We start from the raw sequence: 22,710 nt of genomic DNA, 5'->3' as shown, positions 1-22,710 counted from the left end.
ATCTCCTGCCCATTGCACTCTTTATTCCATTAACATTAGGGAACTGAGAGCCCTGTTCAGAAGCAGTCATACTGGTTGAGAACCCAGATGATTCGAACCCCACTTTTACCACTTACCAGAAAAAAAAAAAATTGTTAAATAGTTAGTTCTATCTGTGTATTAGTCAGGATTTGCAAAACAGCTGCTGTAACAAATTACCCCCAAATCTCAGTAGCTGGACATGGCAGATGTTTCCTCATGTCCCAGTGCAGTGCAGTAGGGCTGGGTGGGGCTTGGGGAGGGGTCTATGCTCCAGCCGGTCATTCAGCCTCCTTCCATCTGCAGCTTTGCCCTCTCCCCATTAGATCCTCCCTACCCTGCAGGCTGATAGGGCTATTTTAAGGGTCAGGCATTCACTAAACTGGCCAGCACCTACGGCATGGTCACGTGACCCTAACTACGGTGGGGGGCTGTTAAGTGTAACTCACGGTGTGTCCAGGAAGGAGGGGGCGGTGACTCACCACCCATGGTCCCTGGTGGTCTCATCTCAGGCTACCCCATCGAAAGCAGACAGCCCCCATCCCCCAGAGCACGTGACCTCGGTGCATTCCTTATTTCATTCTTCACGCCTCAAATAGATTTCCTTATCTACTACCCATGTCCCCACAGTGGACTGCAATCTCCTTGAAACCAGAAACCTCTGGTATCTTTCACCCCATAGTCCCTCCAATATCTAATATATCTAATATAATATATCAAATAAATATTACACTAGTAGAAACTCAGACAGAATATTGAAATAGCCGGGATTAAGAGACAGACTGCGGCAGAGGAAGAACAGGGCACTCTGGGCCCTTGTCCATCCCACCCAATGGGTCCCCAGAGGCTGCCCCAGACCCACCCTGGTCCTCATGTCCTCACACTCTGCGTCTCCCCTAGAGACAGTCTCCCCCCCCACCCCCACCGCCATCCATGACAGAAGTCAACACTGGTTCCAAAGAAGTTGTTTATTTGCAGATACAAAACAAGGCCCTGGCCACGGGAGGGCTGCCCCTTGGGCTCACCTATAGCAATTTCTCCCTGGCCAGAGAGAATGAGTAAGACTAGAAAAACTTCATCTCTCCCATCCCACCCCCCAACTCCTAGTCAAAAATAACTGGGACCCCAGCAGAAGGTCCCATCTCTCCCGCCCCGGTTAAAACCTACTGAACTGAGAACAGGACAGCCTACGGAAGACGCCAGTGAAAAGTAAGTGGCTATTTGAAGATGATCACTGACCACTCTGCTCCAAATGACAGACCAGCCCCTGGAGACACTGTCCCCGGAGGGCTTCCCTATGCCCATCTAGGCTGGATCCCACTCTTGAAACAAGATAAAACCCTAGAACCTAAAAAAACACCCTCATGACCTTGGAATTCCAAAGCCAGCTAACTGCTAACCCCAGACCCTGTCACTGGAAATTAATCCCCCGAGTCCTGGGGACCGGGGGCAGGTCCCTGGAGCTGCCAACAGGTCAGAGCCTCTGACTCTCTTCATACTCCTCTTTGGTCATCCACTCGGACTTGTAGGAAGACAGATGGGCCACAACGGAAGCTCCAAGCCAGACGCTGAAGTTCCTGTTGGAACCCACCCACATGGTGGCCTTGGAGGAGGAGAAATGCTCTGCAATCAGCTCCTTGTACAGGCGCTTGGTGAAGCCGGGGTACAGGGTGTTGCCCCCGCAGGCCATCACGTGGGAGGTGAGCAGCGGGTGCACGGCCGCCTCGCAGGCCAGGATGGCCTCCACCACAGCCTGGGAGATACCGGGCCCTTGTAGGTCGAACACCTGGGGGCTGAAGAACATCTCGGGGGCCAGCCGCTGCATGGGGGTCAGCTCCACTGGGGTGCCGTCGGGAAGCTGGTAGGTGTTGTTTTCATCTGAGCCGCTCGGCAGACTTTGGCGGAAGTCCAGGGCCTCCGCCAGATTCTGGGGCACGTAGCACTTGCTCATCTGGGTGGTGGCCACCGTCTCCAACTGGAACAGGTTGTGGCGATTACAATCCTCCTTGAAGAGGCTCTTGAAGAGATAGGCCGACAGATCCTGGCCTGCGAACTCCAGCGTCTTCCCGCCGGACCGCAAGGGGCGGCCCAGGTGGAACGGCTGCACACGGGTCAGGCCGTAGCCTGAATCCACGACCACGCCGGTCAGGAGGCCGGAGGCGTACAGGGACATCTCCAGCTGGTCGGCCAGCAGGATGGACGGCACATCCTGTAACTCAAACATAATCTGCAAGAAGGGAGAAGCGCCACTAGGGTATCTCCCCTGCACAAAAGGCCCCGATCCGTTTCTGGGTTCTGCTTTCCCCAAGACTGGGCTGCATGCTAAGCTGTCAGAACTGAAGTGGGGGCACACCTGTGTCCCCCAGGGACGGGGGTGGGGCGCTGCCCTGAGGGGGTGGGGTCCAGGGCCCCTGGAGCTCATGCTATGGGAACAAGGGAGGCACTAGAGGATTACAAGTTGGATTTGCCCTGGGTGGGGGGCAGTTGTTTGAGGACCCCCACTGTTCAGAAGACTGTTTTTTGGTGGTGAGGTGCGAGGAGCTGTCAGCTGCTGCGAAGGAATGGTGCTGAGATGCTTGGCTCTGTGAGCGGGGACCAAAGGGGCTACGGCCAAGTGGCCAATCTGCTGCCTGACCCATTTCTTTAGAAGACAGAAGAAGAAATTAGGCAAGAAACACATGCATCATATCCACCACTGCCTCCAGAAAAGGAGGGGGAAGAAGGAAGGAAGGAAGGAAGGAAGGAAGGAAGGAAGGAAGGAAGGAAGAGAGGAAAGAAGGAAGGAAGGAAGGAAGGGTGGGTGGGTGGAAGGAGGGAGATAACATACTCTCACCTCCTAGTAAGTGAAGCCTTTTTTTCTCCACGCATCAAGACAAAACTGGAATGCTGACATTTAGGTTTTGGCAAAGTCCCTAGGCTGATCTTCTCCCCCACCCACCACCCCCGCCCAGATCTTTACAGAGCACCCCCGCTGCCTCCCTCATTCCCTGGCTCCAACTGCATCCCAGGTTTCTGACCCTATAGACACAGAAAGGCAGCATTAGTCTGCCCTTCCGTGGCCTTTGGCCATGAAGCCACCTCTTCAGGCCCCAGAAGACCCATCTGCCCTACCGGGGGGAAGGAGCTCCCCCACACCCACACTCAGGATACCGTCCCGCCTCCATCCACTTCCCAAATAGAAGCCCAGTCCCTCTTTTTCAAATAGGAAATGAAATACGAATCCCGCTTAAAACTCTCCAGGATCTTCTGATTTACTTAGAGCGGGGGTTGGCGAGCATTTTCTATAAAAGCTAGACAGTTGGGGTTGCCAAATTTAGCAAATAAGAGTACAGGCTGCTCAATTAAATTCGACTTTCAGACAAACAACAAATAATGTTTTCATATACGTATGTCCTGTGCAATACCTGGGACACGCTTACACTAAAGTATGACCTGTTGCTTCTCTGAAATCCAGCTTTAACTAGGCACCGCGTAGTTTATCCAGCACACCTACAGTAAGGAGGTTTCTTAGCCTTTACATAGTATAGATACGGTCTCTGCTGTAACCATCACGGCTCTGCTGATATGGTATGAAAGTAGCCCAAGACAGTATGTAAAAGGGTAGACATGGCTATGTTCCAATAAAACTTTATTTATAAAAGCAGATGGGGGGGCCAGTTGGGCCCACCAGCTGTAGTTTGCCAAACCTTGATTTAGAGGAAGATCTAAGCACTCCCCATAGCCCCTGGGGCCATATCTGAATGCAAAATGCCAGGCTAATTCCCATTCATCTTACCTCCAGTGTCTTGCGTCGGTCTGCCGGCTCTCTCAGCGGGGACTCTGTGACCATCACAGGGAAGTCCTCATGCTCCCGTCTGTGTCTCTCCAGCACAAACGACCAGATGTGCTCCACGCCCTCCCAGTTGAGGATACGGCCACGCTGGATGGGGTAGCTAAAGGTATCAGGATGGCAAATGTCGATGCCTAGACTCACGCGCCTCTGAGCATAGCTGGGGCCAGGATTCTCCCTGCACGGGACGTAGTTCACGATGCTCGGGAAGACCATCTGGGGTTCATTCCACCCAGACAGGCCAGCCTTCAGAAAGCCAGACCCGTGATCGATGATAATGGTTCTCGAGGCCATGGTGAAGGCAGAGGTGGGAGAGGTCTCCTGGACTTGACTGTGGAGAGAAAGGACGGGGGGCTTATTCCAGGCCACCGTGGGCTGCTGCCCACTCTCTACCCCAGAATCAAACTTCAGGCTTCCCTAAAGTGTCTCCATTTCCCCTTCCAAGCCTTTGTACAAGCTGTGCCTGCAATATTCTTCCCATCCCAAACTCCTAATCATCCTACAAAGCCCTGCCTTCAAATTCCTGCCAAGCCCTCCTTCCCGCCCACCTCTCTCATTGTACTTTGCACACTCATCTGTTACACCAAGGGCACGCTGCCACCCCACAGGAGCAGAGGTTGGGCCCTGCTGCTCCTGGCAGCCTTTGCAAGAAGTGTTCACGGGGGAAGCTCCCGGTGGTGGCTGGCCACCTGATTTGAGAACTCAGGGTCATCAGCCTCAGGGCCCACCGCCCTCCGCGATAATAGCATAGCAGCAACAGCAGCAAGAACAGTCGTAACCACAGTGACAATGACAAGGACAATGAGGACAATGATGACCAGCAGAACTACCATTCCTGGGGTGCACGTCCTCTGTCTAGCGCCAGGAGAAACACCTCACTCACATGGGAGGTTGAACCGTGTAAATCTGTCAGAAATGATCGGATGCCTTTTCACATGGCATGAGTGGGTGATCATTTCATCTTTACCACAACCTGTAAGGCAGGTACCCCTGTTACCCCCATTTTACCAGTGGGGAAACTGAGGCACGGGCGGTTTGAAGTTACTTTCCCAGGGCCACACAGCTGACCAGCGGGGCTGACAGTTACACCCAAAGCAGATTCCAAAGGCCACACTCTGAGCATCAGGCTAAGCCTGAGAAGCAGGCTTTGAGGAGGAGCTAGGCGGCTAAGTTACTGCCTAAGAGAGGTGGTACGTGGGGTGTCTGACCATGATCATGGTCAGTTTCGACGCCTGGAAAGTGGGGAGAATAAGAACCCCCATGCTGGAGAGGTAGGTGTGGTCACTACCTGATTTCCAGACTTACTACAAAACTGCAGGAGCCGAGACAATGTGGCACCGGTGAAAGGTTAGTCACAGAGACACGGGGGACAGAATGACAAGCCCAGACACAGACCTTCCCCAAGTTTGACACGGTGCAAAAACAAGGGAAGGGAAGTCGAACAGTCTTTACAGTAAATGATGGGGAACAACTGGATATCCACACCCAAAAAAACGAACCTCAATCTGTATGTCACACCTTATTAAAAAAACTCAACATGGGTAATAGATCTAACCATACAATCTAAAACTAGAATCCAACTTTTAAAAGAAACAGAGGAGAAAAATCACTGTGAGCGCAATACAGTAAGATTTTCTTAGATAGAATATCATTTGCTTGGTCCATAAGAGAACAAAATGATAGGCTGGAATTTGCCAAAATTTAAGAAATGTGCACTTTAAAAAAAAAAGATTTTATTTATTTGAGGGAGAGTGCACAAGCAGTGAGGGGGTGCAGAGGGAGATGGAGAAGCAGACTCCTTGCTGAGCAGGAAGCCTGACTCAGGGCTTGATCCCAAGACCTGGAGATCATGACCTGAGCCGAAGACAGATGCTTAAATGACTGAGCCACCCAGGCGCCCCAGAGACTTGCACTTTGAAAGGTACTGTGAAGGGAACAAAAAGACAAGCTACAGACTGGGTGAAAGTATTTGCAAATCTCGTATTGGATAAGCAACTTGCACTCAAAAAGTAAAACGAACAAACTCACAGAAACCAACATAAGAAAAACAATCCGATAGTTCAAGGGGGGGAAAGATTCAAACACATCACAGAAGAAGTTATACGGATGGCAAGGAAACATATGAAAAGAGTTACTAGAAAAATGAATGTTAAAACCACAAAGAGATGGCCCCACCTGGCTAGGAGAACTGCCCAAGGTTAGACGCTGACCAAACCCAGCGAAGGGCAAGGACGTGGAGGGCCTGGAGCCTTCATATGCTGCCGGTGGGAATGCAAAATAAAACACTCGGGGAAACAGTGTGGCAGCTTCACATATAAAGGTAAATGGACACCCACCATACCTAGGATTCCCACTCCAGGGTATTCCCCCAAGGGAAATGAAAACTTACATTCACCCAAACACCCTTATAATCGCTTGATTCATAATCGTCAAAGCCTAGTGACCACCTAATGATCCTTCAGTTGGAGAACGGATGAGCAAATCTCCGTTCAGTGGAGTCCTACTCGGCAACAAACAGGAATGAACAAGTGGTACGTGTGATAACGAGTAAGTCTCCAGAGCACTGCAGGAAGGAAGCCAGACTCAAAAGGAAACAACTGGACAATTTGATTCCCGTGACAATTCCAGAAAAGGTAAACATATAAGGACAGAAAACAGGGGGCGCCTGGGTGGCTCAGTTTGCTAAGCATCTGCCTTCAGCTCAAGTCATGATCCCAGTGTCCTGGAATCGAGCCCCACATAGAGCTCCCTGCTCAGTGGGGAGCCTGCTTCCCCCTCTCCCTCTGCTGCTCCCCCGCTTATGCACTTGCTTTCTCGCTCTCTCTCTCTGTCAAATAAATAAATAAAATCTTCAAAAAGAGAAAAGAAAACAGATCTGTGGGTGCTAGTGGCCAGGAGTGGAGAGAGGAGGTGACCACAAAGGGTCATGGCAGGATTTGGGGGGATGATTGACTGTGCTATGTCTGGGTCATGAGGGCAAGCATGGGACCATATGTGTTTTTCAACTCTTGCAACTATACACAAAAAAGAGGGATTTTTATTCTAAGTAAAAAATGTTAAGGGAAAAATCCCGTGGGTGTGGGGACCCAAGAAAGTTGACGCCATCACCTTACAGAACACGAACTGTCACACAGCAGACTCCATGCCTAGAACACATGTGGGTGTTTCTTGTTAGAGAGACAGCCGGGAAGGCAGCGCAGCCCGGAGGTGATTTCTGGGGCTGTCACTCCACCGGCTATGTGCTCTGCCCCCGTTCTGGGCAGGAGCTGTGCGCACACGTCACTGTGGGGCATGACAGCCACCGCCTGGCCCTGGCCAGTGGCTCACCACCACCACCAACCTTGGGGCTATGACAAAGCCTTACTACCTTGAAAGAACTCTGACATCACACAGGGAAGAGCAGAAAGCAAGAGAGCTGGAGCCAAGGTGCTGACCTCTTTGGCCTGCTGGTGGGCTGAGCGTTGGATTCCTCACCCCGAATCACCCCGTGAGGGAGAACTGGGCACCAGGATGACATCCACCAACCTCCCTGCATCACAAGAGTGGACTCAGTGATGGATGCTTCCCTGACCCTGGCCTTCTGAATCAGAGGACAGGCTGCTGGAATGACCTCCACTGTGGTTGTGTGTCAGGATGCTCACTGAGTTGGGGGTGGTGATGGAGGGACACCAAGCTGGTGGCCCAAGAGACCTGGCCTGCGAGCAGAAGGCAGGAGGCAGCGCGCCATTCCTCTCCTGGGCCATGACGTAGGAAGAAAGTCTGGAGGGTGACACGGAGTCCAGCTCCAAGGACAGAGATAAAATCTGCATATTCAAAAACATTTTTATGGAGTCACCAATTCTACAAATTCCTACGGAGCACCTATAATGTACCAAGAACCATTCTAGAGCAAGTTGACCAAGTGGTTCCTGCCCTCCTGGACCTTATGCCCTACAGAGAAAGATTGTCAGTAAGCACTAGATCAAATACACCATGCTGGGGGGAGGGGAGTGGGACTCAGTACAATGAGGAAAAATAAAATCTGGTAAGAGGGGCGGGGAGAATCAGGAGCACAGAGGTGTGGTGTTGTTCTAGGTGCGGCAGTCAGGAGAGGCCTCGCTATCAGGTGACCTGTGAATAGAGAACAGGAGTGAGAGAATAAGGTATGAAATTACCTGGAAAAGTGTCTAAGCCAAAGGGATAGCAGGTGTAAAGGCTCTGAGGAAGAAACTGTGTTCTAGAAGAGCCAGGAGGACCATATAGTGGGGATGTATGTAGTGGGCAAGGGGAAGGGTGCCAAAGATCTTGGGGGGACCTCGCAGGCCTTCATACTATTTAGAGACTTGAGAAACCAGCAGGGCAGGGGAGCTTAAACAGAGGAATGACATGATCTGACTTGAGTCATATACACACGTACCACTTGGGCTGATATGAATAACAGCACAGGGGTCAAGGTAGAAGCAGGGGAGGGAAAGACATGACAGATGATGGTGGTCTGCATTACAGTGGCAGCCAGAAAAAGGGTGGAAAGCAATCAGACTCTGGAGGTACTTAGGAAAGACCATACAGTGGAGCATGAGACAAGGAGAAGAATGAAGGAAAACACCAAGATCTGGGGCCTGAAAAGCTGGAAGAAGGAAGTACCCACTTACTGAGATGGAGAAGACTATAGAAGGAGCAGGTCTGGGACAGGGAATAAATCGGGGTTTTTTAATGTTGGACTTGATAACAGTTTACAATGCCTATTAGTACACATGATGATGTCTGGAGGCAGAGTCTGCAGATGTCTGAGCTGGAGATATAATTGGAACTTACTGAGTGGATGAAATTGCAAGTTTTGGGGATGGATGAACTCATGAAGAGATTTGGGGTAGATCAAGACCAGTGCCTGTGGGTAATTTGAGGTCTAGGGGCTGGGCATTGAGAAGGAACCGGTAAAGATGATGAGAAGGAGTGGCTAAGGAGTAAGAAGGCATCCCAGAGGCCAAGCAGAGAAAATACATCAAGAAGAGGGAAATTAGATGAAGACTGAGAAATATCTGTGGATTTTAACAACACAGAAGTCACCAGTAGCCTTGGCAAGAGTTACATCAGAGTGTCACCAATGGAGAAAAGTTTGAGGGGTGGGAACAGAGATTCTACAAAAATGGCCCCCTGCTCTGCCAAAAGTGCATGTCACAAAAGAAACGTTAAGTGTTCAAAATGGAAGGACAGGGTCACCAACACAAGGTACATTTTCCAGTTGTGGATCAGAGAAATAAAATTTCCATGAAGAACATTATCGCAAGCTTCTGGTGCGGGCCAGGACAGAGCACCACAGCCCTGCCTCCCACTGGATAAAACTAACAACATCCAACACAAGGCAAAAAGCAAAAGCAAAAGCAAAACAGGCAGATTAAAGAGAAGAATCAAAACTTAGAGAAGCAACCCACCTAGGGGTGAAGTTCTCGTCTGTTCGATTTCCCCTTCTCTCTTGCAGTGTTGGCCTGAGATGGGTTCCCAGTAGAGCTTCAGAAGAGGATAACTGACCTCTAAGACCAAGGGAAGACCTGTCTTTCTGGCCACAACAACAGGAAAGGGGACACTTGAAAGTCAAAGAGGATGGAAGGAAGACAGCAGAGAAGGGACTCCCCTCGTTCAGGGTAAGAACCTGCTCAAGGCCCTAAGATGTGCAAGTGCATGCAAGGGAGGGACCCAAAGCAGCAGTGCAAAGCCCCTATGAGTGGAACTGACATGGGAACCACCACCCATGGAAGAAGACCAAGTATAGCCTGAGCCCAGCTGGGCTGCTGCACACTAAAACAGAACCAAGAACACAAGTATTCTCCAGAGGAGTCTCCCAGCCGAAGATTCAGGATATCCAGCGTAGAAACCAAAATTACTGAACACATAGAGAATCAGAGCAACCTAACTAATCCTTCAGGGAAAAGAGACACATGCCAACCCTGAGATGACCTAGATGCTGGAATTACTGAAGACATCCAAGCAGCGGTTACAACAGATGTAGAGGTAGATGCTCTGGGAGTGCGGGGAAGGACAGGTGTTCTCAGTGAGGAGATTCTATAAAAAGAACCAAGAGGTACACATAATATCTGAAATCTTTTGAGAAATCTTTTCCACAGTAGAATGGAGGTGGCAGAGTGATGAATAAGATAAATTAAGATATCAACAGAAATTGCCCAATCTGAAAAATAGAAAGGAAGTAATGTAACAAAAAGAACCTTGGAGACCCATGGGACACTATAAAAACATCTACTATTCATGTCATTGAAGTCCCACAAGAAGAGAAGAAAGATCACATAGTACAAAATATTTGAAGCAATGACGTTGAAAAATTTCCCAGATTCTGTGAAAGACATAAATCTGCCAATTCAGGGAGCTCGGCACATCCCAAAGAGAATAAATTTAAAAAACAAAACACAGAGACCCATGTGTAGACACAGTGTAGTCCACTACCAAATACTGAAGTTTTCTCTTGCTTCATCTCAAAAGCCTCCAGAGAAAAATGAAAGCATTGTAAATATGGGGGGCAGAGGACAGCAATTAGGCAAACTGTGGACTTCTCATCGGACAGAAATGTCATCACAGAATTCTATACCCACCAAGAGTATCCCTCAGGAATGAAGACAAAATAAGACACTCTTAGTGGAAAACCAAGAAAATTCATCCCCAGCAGCACTCCTTTCAGAAATGCTAATGATGAAAGTAAATAAATAAAAGAAAAAAGAAATGCTAAGGAAAGTTCCTCGGGTTGAAGGACAATGACACCAGAATCTGGAATTCCAGGAGTGAAGGAGGAACAGCAGATTTTGTAAATATCTGGGCAAAAATAAAAGGATCCTTTTTCCTCTTGAAAATGGATATGGGCATTAAAAGCAAAAAGTTAAAACAACACGCAGTGGTATCCAGGGTATGTGGATGGAAAACATGTAAGTCCCACGAGAAAGGAGGTGGGGGAGGGACCTACGTAGTTGCAAGTGTTACACCTATGTGAAGTGTAAATGCTAACTCTAATTACGCTGTTCAAGGCTAGCTATAAAATTTTTTTAATTTAAAAGAAAGGCTAGGTATATCCATGGCAATCCCAAGAGCAAGCAATAAAAAAATATAATAATACAGAGTCCAACCCAAAAGTCCAATATATAAAATGAAACAGAACACTAAGAAACATTCAAATAATCTGAAACAGGGCAAGAAAAAAGGAACAGAGAAACAAAAGAATGGCGCAGGGAAGGAAAGACACAAAGAGTACTCCTATATCCAACCAAATCAACAATTACACCAAAATAAGCCCCAAGCCACATCAATTGAAAGGCAGAGATTGTCAGTTGGAATAACAACAAAACGACTTAAGACTTAACCGTAGACTGTCTACAAGAAATCTACTTTAGGCGTGCCTGGGTAGTTCAGTCAGTTAAGCAGCTGCCTTCGACTCAGGTCATGATCCCAGGGTCCTAGGATCGAGCCCCGCATTGGGATCCCTGCTCAGCGGGGAATTTGCTTCTACCTCTCCCTCTACCTGCCTCTCTGCCTACTTGTGTTCTCTCTCTCTCTCTCTATCCAATAAACAAATAAAAATTTTTAAAAAAAATAAATCCATTTTAAATACAATGATAAAAATTAGTTAAAAAATCAAAGAATAGAAAAAACTAAACCATGTAAGAATGAATCAAATGAAAGCAGGAGTAGCCACCTTAGCCTCAGACAAGGTTGGCTTCTGAACAAAGAATATCACCAGGAACAAAGACAGGTGTTGCATAATGGTAAAAGATCTGTTCGCCAAAATGACATAATAATCCTAAATGTATATGCATCGAACAGGTATTCAAAACTCTTTATGCAAAGACTAAAAGATCCAGAAAGAGAAACAGAAAAATCCACCATTCAACCTGTAGGTCTCGACTTCTTTTCCAGTAACTGAGAGAAAAAGTAGACCAGCCAAGCTGGCTGGCTATTCAGAAATTCTGTATCTTTGCTGATTTTCCAACTGACATTTATATAACATTGCATTAAACAAGAGCAGAATGAACATTCTTTTTCCCAAAGCACATGGGACCCTCACCAAGATAAACTATCTTAGGCGCCCCAACGCAAAACTTGACAAATGTAGAATTGAAATCACATAAAACATGTTCTCTCATCATAAAGGAATTGGGCTAGAAGTCAAAACCAGAATGATAGCAGGAAAATCCCCAAACCTTTGGAAATTAAACAGTCAAGTCTAGATAACTCATGGGTCAAAGAAAAAAAAATTAGAAAATATTTTGAAATGAATGGAAATAAAAATACAACCCATCAGAAGGGGTGGGGTGCAGCTATAGCAGTTCTCAGAGGGAATTTATAGCATTAAATATTCCTATGAGGAAAAGGAGGAAGGTTTCAAGCCAATAAGCTAACCACCCAGCTCAGAAAACCAGAAAGGGAAGCATGCATTAACCCAAACCAAGCAGAGGGAGAAAATGATAAGGAGTAAAATCACTGAAAATGAAAACAGGAAACCAATAGAGAAAACTCAATAAAACCAAAAGTTACTCCTTTGAAAAGATCAATAAATTAATAAACCACCAGTCAGACCAAGAAGAAAAAAAAAAAGAGGAAAGACACAAAGGGTTGGTATCAGAAATGAGGTGACATTACTTCTAACCCAGCAGACATGAAAAGAGAATATTACGACCAGCTTTCTGTCTATCAGTTTGACAACATAGGTGAAATGAACGGAGTCCTTCAAAGACAGAAGCTACCACGGTTCACTCAAAAAGAAATATATAAGCTGAGTAGTCCTCAAACTAAGAAAGAGATGAATTTTTAGTTTAAAAAGCTTGCAACAAAGAAATGAAAGTCCCGGATGGTTCCACTGGTAAATTTAGCCAAACAGTGAAGGAGGATGCAAAGCTTGTTGTACAGAATCTCTGTAAAGCAGAAAGCAGAAGAGGAGGAGAGAATGCATCCCAGTTCATTTTGTGGGGACAGCATTACCCTGATATCCAAATCAAAAATATTACAAAAAAACCTATAAACCAAAATCCCTCATGAACATAGATACAAAAAAAAAATTCTCAATAAAATATTAGCAAACCCAGCAATATATAAAAAGGATAACACATATCAGCTGAATGGGGTGTATCTCAGAGATGTAAGGCTGGCTCATTATTTTAACGTCATTATACTTTGACCTGCCAACAGACCAAGAAGGAAAACTACATGATTATCTCAAAGGAAAAAAACCACTGCATAAAGTTCAATGTGCATTTATAATAAAAAGTTTCAGGAGCTAGGACTAGAAGTGAATTTCCTTAATCTGACAAGGGGCATCTAGGAAAAACCCTACAGATAATGGTGAAAGACTGGAACTTTCCTCCCTAAGATCAGAAACAGTGAGAATGTCACCTTTCACCACTCCTAGCTCAAAATGAACCAGAAGTCCTACCCAGGTCAATGCAGCAAGAACAAGGAAGAAAGGGCATACAAATTGCAAAGGAAGAAATAAAACTGCCCCTATTTACACAAGGCATAATTACCTATGTAAAAAATCCCAAAGAACCTGCAAAAAAAAAAAAAAATCCTAAAACTAATAAATGAGCTTGGCCAAGTCACATCATTCAAGTTCCATATTTTAAAAATCAGTTTTATTTTACATACCAGCAATAAACAGCCAGAAGTCAAAAATTTAAAAACAGTGCCATTCATAATAGCATCAAAAACCGTGAAAGACTTTGGCATAAATCTAACAAAATGTGTCATCAGATATGCTGAAAACTACAAACATTGATGGAGGAAAACCTGAGTAAATAGAGATGCTCTGTTCATGGATGAGAAGATGTGATATCATTATGATGCCAATTCTCCCCAAACTGATTTATTGATTCAATCCCAATCAAAATCCCTTCAGAATTTTGTTTGCAGGTATCCACAACCTGACCCTCAAGTTTATATAGGACGACAAAGGAATGAAAGTCCAAAACAATTTTGAAAAAAGAACAAAGTTGGAAGACTCACACTATTGACTTTCAGACCCTCTGTAAATCCACAGTCATCAAAACGGAATATCAGTGTACGGATGTCCACACAGATGAGTGGTAAGGAACAGACTCTGACAGGTTTGGCCAAGGATTCTGACAAAGATGCCAGGTAGAACATTGCAGGGCTGAAACGTCTTTTCAATGAACAGTGCTGAAAAAAAATTGAAGCTCTCTGTGGACAAGAAAATAACCCTTGTCCCATTCCTTACCTCTTACACAAAAAATTATCTCAAAATAGATCATGCAAACTATATTTATAAAACCCCAAACTGGGGGCGCCTGGGTGACTCAGTCAGTTAAGCATCCGACTCTTGATCTCAGGGACGTGAGATCAAGCTCTGTGTTGGACTCCATGCTGGGTGTAGAACCTACTTTAAAAAAAAAAAAAAACCCAAACTGTAAAGCTTATAAGAGAAACCATAAGAAAAAAATCTTATGACCTTATCTAAGAACATCCAGGTGTTCTTAGATATGACACAATCCACAAAAGGAAAGATTTTTTAAAACATTTTATCAAGACTTTTAAAAAAATGTTCTTTTTTTTTTAAAAGATTGTATTTATTTATTTGACAGACAGAGATGCAGCAAGAGAGGGAACACAAGCAGGGGGAGTGGGAGAGGGAGAAGCAGGCTTCCGGCCAAGTAGAGAGCCCAATGCAGGGCTTGATCCCAGGATGCCAAGATCATGACCTGAGCAGAAGGCACTCTTTTTTTTTTTTTAAGATTTTATTTATGTATTTGACAGACAGAGATCACAAGTAGGCAGAGAGGCAGAGGCAGGCAGAGAGAGGGGGGAAGCAGGCTTCCCACTGAGCAGAGAGCCTGATGTGGGGCTTGATCCCAGGACCCTGGGATCATGACCTGAGCCAAATGCAGAGGCTTTAACCCACTGAGCCACCCAGGTGCCCCCAAATTTCTGTTCTCTAAAAGACACTACAATGGGAGTGAAAAACATTAGCCACACGACTGGTAAAAAATATCTGCAAATCACATTTCTGATATAGAACTTATATCCAGAATATATAAAGGACTGACAAAATTCAATAATTAAAAAATGAGCGTTTTAAAAATGGGCAAAAACTTGGACGCTTCATCACAGAAGCTCTATAGATGATAATGACACAAGAAGATGCTAAGCATCATTAGTCATTAGGGAAATGCCAAGTAAAACCACAATGACATACTACTACATACAAATTAGAAAAGCTATATTTTTTTTTTTTTAAAAGAACAATGCCAGTCACCGGCAAGGATGTGAAAGAATTGAAACTCTCATACACTGCTGATGGGAGCATAAAAAGGTTTAACACGGAAAAGAGCTTGGAAGTTTCTTACAAAGTTAAACATCCACTACCAGTCAACCCAGCAATCCGATTCTTAAGAAAAATAAAAATTTATGTTCACACGAAAACGTTTATACCAATGAAAATCGCCCGCAAGCGGAAACAACCTAAGTGTTTTCCAGCTGGGGAAAGGATATACTAGGGTATGTCCATCCAACGCTGTCCCGCTCAGCAGTAGAAAGGGACAAGACTACGGATCTGTACAATAGCATGTAGGACTTCCAAAACCAGCATGCGAAACGGAAGAAGCCAGACCTATAGGCAGTATGCTTGCATTTCTAGCACATTCCGGAAAAAAAGCGAGAACTATCAAGAATGGACAGAGAATGGACCGGTGGTTGCTAAGGGCTGGGGGTGGTAGGAAGCGTTGACTACGTAAGGGCGTGGAGGAATCTGGGGGAATGAAAGAACTGGATTATATCTTGGTTACATGTGGAATCACATCGAAAAGGGTGATGCTTATTTCCATGCAAATCTTTTAAGTGAATTTTTGAAAAGAATATTTGGGGAACTGTTGGTGATGTTTGAACATGGGTTGTGTCTGCAATGTCTGATTTCTTGCATTCGATCACTATATTGTGGTTTTGAAGGATAAGACAGCCTTGATTTTAAAGAGATGCATGAAGAACTATTTAAGGTAAAACGTCATGCACTTTACTTTCAAGCAGATCTGGAAATAACCCAGCGCATGTACACAGAAGAAACCACAAAGCAAATGTGGTAGAAGACACTGGCTATTGAGTAGAGGTGAAGGGCTTTTGAGAGTGCATTGAACTGTTCTCGCACCTTTGGTAAGTATGAACGGCTCTTAAAATTAAAAGCTTTCAGGAAAAGAAAGGATGGGAGGACGGAAATCAGAGACAGTGAGTATAGACGATTTTGATGAGTTCTGCTGTGAAAGGAAGCTGAGAAATACAATAGATGTGGAGAGATATGAGGCCCCAGGGAGTTTGAGGTATTTTTGTTTTTTTTTTAATAGACGAGAAATAATATGTTGGTTTTGTGCTGATGAGAATAATCCAGTGGAGAAAAAAGTTGAATGGCATCAGAACAAACCCCAATTTTAAATACTTTTTTTAAGATTTTATTTATTTACTTGACAGACAGAGATCACAAGGAGGCAGAGAGTCAGAGAGAGAGGAGGAAGCAGGCTCCCCGCTGCACAGAGAGCCCGACGCAGGGTTCGATCCCAGGACCCTGAGATCACGACCCGAGCCGAAGGCAGAGGCTTAACCCACTGAGCCACCCAGGTGCCCCTAGAACAAACCACAGTTAATTCTAGACTCTGTACCGTAGGAAAATTGTGCCTGCTTTTCCAGCATCATATTGTACCCTCTCCCTCGGTGCATGGGCCTCCAGCCCCACTGACCTTTCTCTGCTCCTTCCTTCCCCAGGACACAGTCTGCTCCATCCTCCCTGGGAGCCTTGCATTCCGTTTGCCCTCTGTCTGGAACACCTGTCCCAGTGGTTTTGGAAACAGCTGCTTCTCGCCATGACCATCTGGGTTCAAGGGTTGCCCCATCGAAGTTCTCCCTGTCCACCTGCTCTGCTCGAGCCAGAATCACAGCAGCCCTTATCCCAATACTGAATGATGTTGTATGTCTTCTGGGGTGTTGTCTGTCTTCCAAGGGCCACCAGACTCTAGAACCCAGGGTGGTCAAGTTTTTTGTCTTTTGCTTCCATGGTCCCACCACATACCTGGCCTATTTTTGTTCAATCAGGTTGGGTTGAATGAATACAATTTTTAAAACACATCCGCTTAGGCACCTGAGTGGCTCCATTGGGTAAGCCGGTTAAGCGTCTGCCTTCAGCTCAGGTCACGATCTTGGGGTCCTGGGATTGAACCCCACATCAGGTTCCTTATTCAGCAGGGAGCCTGCTTCTCCCTCTGCCCGCCGCTCCCCCTAATTGTGCTCCTCCGTGCAAGCACCCACTCTCTCTCAAATAAATAAAATCTTACACACACACACACACACCCCAGCCAGCTGGCAGCACGATGGTTCTATACAGACTCCAGTCCCGTGTTCCTAATGTCTCTTCTATCAGCCTCTGGTGACTTCCCCGCCCGAAACCCTTCACCAGCTCCGCTGCCGATAAGCAAGAGGAAGTGTGAACTCTGCTTGACATAGGAAGGCACCATCTCTGGCTGCCAGCTGACCTCGCCTCTCGGCCCCCTCCCCGTGCATCTGAAGCGAGAGCTGTGTTGTATTTGCTCCGTGAGTACTGCGTCCATCCCTCAGCTCTTCTCTGCTTGAAATCCCCTTCCTTGACACTCCAGCCTTTACTATCCAAATCAAGCCTTCACTCCAGAAAGCTTCTAGCACCAGCCAACTCCCACATGGGAGTTCATTCCTCCACAGACAACCACGACCCAGAACACCTGTTGGTGCTTACACTGTGCCAGGCTCGGGGCAAGGCCCTGCCCACATATTATCTCATGTAAATCTGAAATAATCCAGTGACAAGGGAATAGGACCATCTCCGTTGCACAGATGCAGGGATTAGAGTTTACAGCAGTGAGGGCATTGGCTCTAAGACTCCAAGTCTCTGGGGCAATCAGGATTCCTATCCGCACCCGTGGCTTCCAGAGCCCAGGGTAACCACTGCCGCGGCTAACCAAGGGGCTCGTAATTAACTGGTTCTCTAGCCCTTCGTTTTCAGATGAGAACAACTACCTCTCATGGATGCTGAAAGGACAAGCAAGAACGCTTACAGGAAGGACTGCAGAACCATACTGCATTAGCTCCCGTTGGTCAGTGGGGCCTCTTACTGCTAACTGTCTACCCCGGGTCTTCGCTCCCCCGGGGTCTGCATGGTATTTGTGCACACAGGCACTCCGGGGTGTGTCCTCCCTCTGGGGACCCTAAAAAATGCCTTGTGTTTGGTTGGAAACATTTTGTAAGGAACTCAGCACCTTTACCTACATTCTCGCTGGACCCTAAGAAGCCCTCGTGACATGGGAACCTTACTCCGTGTTTGGATGTCAGCACTCGATCACTGCTCACCCCGCACACACCTCCCATGACCCCCAAGCCACAGGAGCACTTTGCTCCCATCTCATGAGCACAGCCACCCTGTGGACTATATATATACCATCACCGGCCTCAGGTGTTTATGTGAGGAAACAGAGGTACAGGCAGGAAACTTACCAAGTCCCCACAGCCATTGAGCACTGAACTAGGATATGAACCCAGAGTCTCTCTGGCTCCAGAGTTCATGCCTCTAACCCGACAGCCACCTTGTTCTCAGCCTCTCCCTGCTGTGGTTGGCACAGCACAAAGTCACCTGTGTCCCGATCCCCAAATGTGCAAACAGGTTAGGTTAGGTGGCCGAGGGGGATTAAGATTACAGGAGGAATTCAGGCTACTAATCATCTGATCTTGGGATGGGAAACACAGCCTGGATGATCCGGGTGAGCCCCAGGGAATCACAAGGGTCCCTGAAATGTGGAGGAGAGAGGAAGAAGGGCAGAGTCAGAGAACGATCTAGAGAAGCAGTGACACTGCTGGGTCTGGGGACAGAGGACAGAGCCACAAGCCCACGAGTGTAAGCGGCCTCTAGAAGCTGGGACAGGCAAGGAGTGGAGTCTTCCTTAGGGCCTCCAAGAGGAACGCAGCCCTGCCAACACCTTGATTTGAGCCCTTTTGTTCTTTGGACCTCCAGAACCATAATGTAATGAATCTGCCTTGTTTTTAAGCACTAAGTTTGTGGTTCTTTGCCATAGCAGCTATACGGAACCCATACAGATAGAAAAGCAGCTCACATTTTTTTCCTCTTCGTGGCTGACCAGGCCACAGGGGATCCATGGTAGGGTCCAAAGGCAAAGCCCCCATCCCAAACACCTTCCCCTGGCCTCCTGTAGGGAGATCCCATCTGCTGGGCTATCAGGTGAAACCAGACATTTTATCACGAGGCCAGATATGGCTCTCGGCTTCCTTGTACATCAGGAACCAAGCTGGGGGAACAGACACCAGGGGCCCTGCAACAGGCTTCATCAGCTCCAGAGTCCCTTCCTGGGGGCAGGGAGATGAGCAGATCCCACCTCCGGAGGCAGATGGGCTAAACTTCATCCTAGTAAGTCCAAGGACAGGGTAGAGTTGATCCTTCCAAAGGGCAGCTGGGTTCAGGGAGTGCCTTCACTGAGGAAGGGGGAGGAGAAGTAGAAGGGAGAGAGACAGAGATAGAGAGAGACATCAAATTTGCATGAGGGGAAGACAGGGTTTTAATTACTCCTTTTCTTAACTCCATTGTACCTTGAGGTATTTTAACATTACTCTCCCTGGCAGGGAGGATTGATTGATTGTCTCTTGGCATTCAGAAACCCTGATTAATGTAAAACTAACCAGTCGTTCTGAACTCTGGGGAATTAATCACTTAAATGTGGGAATTACTCAATAAACCATTCAAACATGCAATAAACCAAGCCATTAAAAATTAATTGCTCGACATCCTGGCCATGTAAACAGGGCTAATAAGATCCTGGCAGCTGAAAGAAGGAAAGGGAGCGGGGAGCAATGCCTTTAACCAGCTGCCCCCAAGGACCAGAGGGGACACATCAATGTCCAGGCCACATGTCACAGATCATCGGAGCAGGTGACATCTCTTCCCTGGGTCCCCCTTTCCACCCAGCCTGAGGACAAGGCCAGCAAGAGAGAGAGTGCTCACTGGGCTGATAAGAGGTGGCAGGATTAGAGCTACACATTTGACAAATATTTTGTTTTAAGATTTATCTCTATTTTTTTATTTATCTGAGAAGGAGAGAGCGAGAGAGCACCAGCAGGGGGAGCGGCAGAGGGAGAGGGAGAAGCAGGCTCCCCACTGAGCAAGGAGCCCTATGCAGGGCTCGATCCCAGGACCCTGAGATCATGACCTGAGCCAAAGGCAGACACTTTACCCACTGAGCCACCCAGGCACCCCCTTTGTTTATTTATTTATTTATTTATTTATTGAGCACCTACTGTGTGCCAGGCACTGTGCTGGGCTCTGCAGATAGGCCAGTGAACAGGAAGACCATGGAACTGTCATGGGGTGTGCATATGTGTTGTAGGGAGGCAGGAAACACTTGTTTTATACAATATTGGCTATAAAGAAAAATAAAACAAGGGACAAGGGTAGGTATATGGGAAGGAATTCCTATTATAAACAGACTGATCAGAAAAGGCCTCTCTGAGGAAGTGCCATTTGACTAAGATGTGAAGAGGGGAGGGCACCAAGCACACAGATATCTGGGGAAGAGGGAGGTAAAGACCTTGAGGTGGCAGTGTACGCAGTGTGGCTGGACGGGAGTAATCCGGACACATGAGGTGTTTTTAGCAGGAAGCACGGGGTGCAAAGCGGCAAGGGCCTTATCGGGAAATCCTAAAGGAAGATGTTGCCGGTTGCCACTAAGGTTTCTGAGCAGGCTGGGAGGGGTTGTCCCTCCCGCACGTTAGAAGAACCACATTAGCAGAGGGACTCAGGATGGGTGGCGGGCACTGGCAGAAGCAGGGGGGCCAGATGGGAGGTGGCCCCCCAAGTCATACACGCATCAACCCCATCTGGTCAACAGCACCCGCATCTGGGTTTGGGCTCGCCTTTTACTCAGCTCAGGGCCATGTCCCAAAACCCTCACCACAGTGACTGATTCAGGGAGGGACATCGGCCCCGATATAAGCCAATGATGAGGACACATTAGCTCAGGGCTTCTGGGAAAGAACCTTTTTTTTCTCTTGTCACAGAAGGCCATTCTCCTGTTCAGTATGGGCATGTCAGATCTGAAACTCCCATGTCCTTACTGTGATACAGCTACCCACTGCAGATAAAGTGAGCCCAGAGAAAAGGGCAGAGCCAAGAATGGCCCAGAATTGGGCCAGGGTTGGGAGGGAGCAACATCATGAACTTCTGGATCAAACTTCTCCTGAAGCGAGATTCCCTCTGGGGTTTTTAGTTCTTAGAGCCAATCAATTTCCTTGTTTTGTTTGAGTGGGTTAGATTCCTGACTGACACAGAATTCTTATGTTGTCTGTATTCACCTAGCCATGACACATACCCTATGAGATAAGTATTATACCCAATTTTCCAATTTATAGATAAAAAAAAATGGAGGTCCAGAAAAACTGTCCAGTGGCATACTGCTGGAATCTGGCAAAGCTGGAATTTGAACACAAGTCTTGTTGGCTTTGAAATCCTTGCCTTGAGCTTATATTCTATCTCTAAAACCACAGAGACTTTGAACTGGGCCCAGTGACTGAATTCGGGAACAATGATGTGGCATACACTGTCCTTTGCTCCCACCCTTAGCCAATAGCATCACTAACGGGCATCACTTACCATATGAAGAACGCTTTCCTGCAGGCCCTTAATATGGTGTAGACTCTCTCCACCCGGTTCCAGCCACCTGGAGGCCCCACATGACACAGTAACTGAACACAGTCCTGACATGATCGACAACTAACCCTGGCGGCTGACCACAGCTCCCAAGCCCACACAAGCCACCCTCCCCCCAGGCCCCATCCTACAGAGGCCACAGAAGGAGACTGACTTCAATGCTGAAACCAGGAGAAGCGTCCAGGAGCTGGAGGTGTCTGGGCCCCTTGGGGAAACCCCAACCTGGAGGACAAGACCAGGGCACTACTCATGGGGGAGCCCAGGGAAGCACCCTTGTGACCCACGTTGCCCTGGGTGGGTCACAAATTTGAAAACCGATAGAAGCTTCCAGAAAAATAGAAAACGCCATGATCGGTAAATGAAGAAACAAAAAGAGCTGAGCAGGCCAAACCATTAAATAAATTGAAACGGTAATCCAAGATACCCCCCAAAGGGTCATAACCCCAGATGAGCACAGAGGTGAGCTCTGCCAAAAGGATCATCCCTCAATTACAGAATAGAGGGCAAAAAGGAAAGCACTGATTCCATTTTATGAACTTAGTATAATCTGAATTCCACAACTGAGTAAAGATACTATAAGCAAGGGAAATCATAAGCGTATTCCGCTTATGAATATAAGTAATAAAACTTCAACATAAAGTATCCGCTAACCAAGGTAGGAGCCAAGTTAATGAACCCCAGAGGCAGCAGGGATCAGACCAGGTCAGATAGCCTGGGTTCCAATGCCAAACCCTCCACTCCTTGCCAACTGCCTAACTTCTCTGAACCCTGTCGGGCTCTCTGGACTCCACCCCCCGAGGAGTATGTGTGCACACACACATATGTGCACATGTGCACACACGCACACACACATATCCTCAGTCACTTGGCCACACAACCCAGCATCCACTCTCATGACCAAGACCATTCAGGCCCCAAAGAAGAAGCTGGTGCAGAAGCGCCTGCCCAGTATCACAGAAACAAGAGACCACCTGAGTGCAAAGGTTGGGAGCTCAGAAGCACCCAAGCTTTGAGCTACAGGAGGCAGACTTTGGGCAGCAGAAGTGCTCTGCTAGGAGGAAAGGCAAATTAACCACCGTCTCTCAAACCTTCCTCTCAGCCCCCATGCAATAGATTCCTGCAGAAGGAAGGAACACGTCCTCGTTTCCTGCAGGTT

General features: G+C 47.1%; 1 protein-coding gene across 1 annotated transcript; it reads right to left on the bottom strand.

Moving 5' to 3' along the window:
• Positions 1-1,304: 1,304 nt before the first annotated feature.
• ACTL8 (actin like 8) lies at positions 1,305-4,155 on the bottom strand. Its single transcript, XM_032864055.1, has 2 exons — positions 3,794-4,155; positions 1,305-2,245 (listed from the first exon to the last, which is right to left on the bottom strand). The coding sequence occupies exons 1-2, from the start codon at positions 4,139-4,141 to the stop codon at positions 1,493-1,495; spliced, it is 1,101 nt and encodes a 366-aa protein (XP_032719946.1). The 5' UTR covers positions 4,142-4,155; the 3' UTR covers positions 1,305-1,492.
• Between the last annotated feature and the right edge of the window lie 18,555 nt (positions 4,156-22,710).

This window comes from Lontra canadensis, unplaced genomic scaffold (genome assembly GCF_010015895.1).
Source record: "Lontra canadensis isolate GAN:19392208 unplaced genomic scaffold, GSC_riverotter_1.0 scaffold25, whole genome shotgun sequence".
NCBI classification, from domain to species: domain Eukaryota; kingdom Metazoa; phylum Chordata; class Mammalia; order Carnivora; family Mustelidae; genus Lontra; species Lontra canadensis.
The sequence above is the reverse complement of the archived record's forward strand: the minus strand, read 5'-3'. Positions and strand labels throughout refer to the sequence as shown.

Excerpts from the sequence above, each read along its gene's own strand:
- ACTL8 (XM_032864055.1), bottom strand. The coding sequence starts at position 4,141 with ATGGCCTCGAGAACCATTATCATCGATCACGGGTCTGGCTTTCTGAAG. Across the intron at positions 2,246-3,793 it reads ACCGACGCAAGACACTGGAG|ATTATGTTTGAGTTACAGGA; the intron begins GTAAGATGAATG and ends CCCTTCTTGCAG.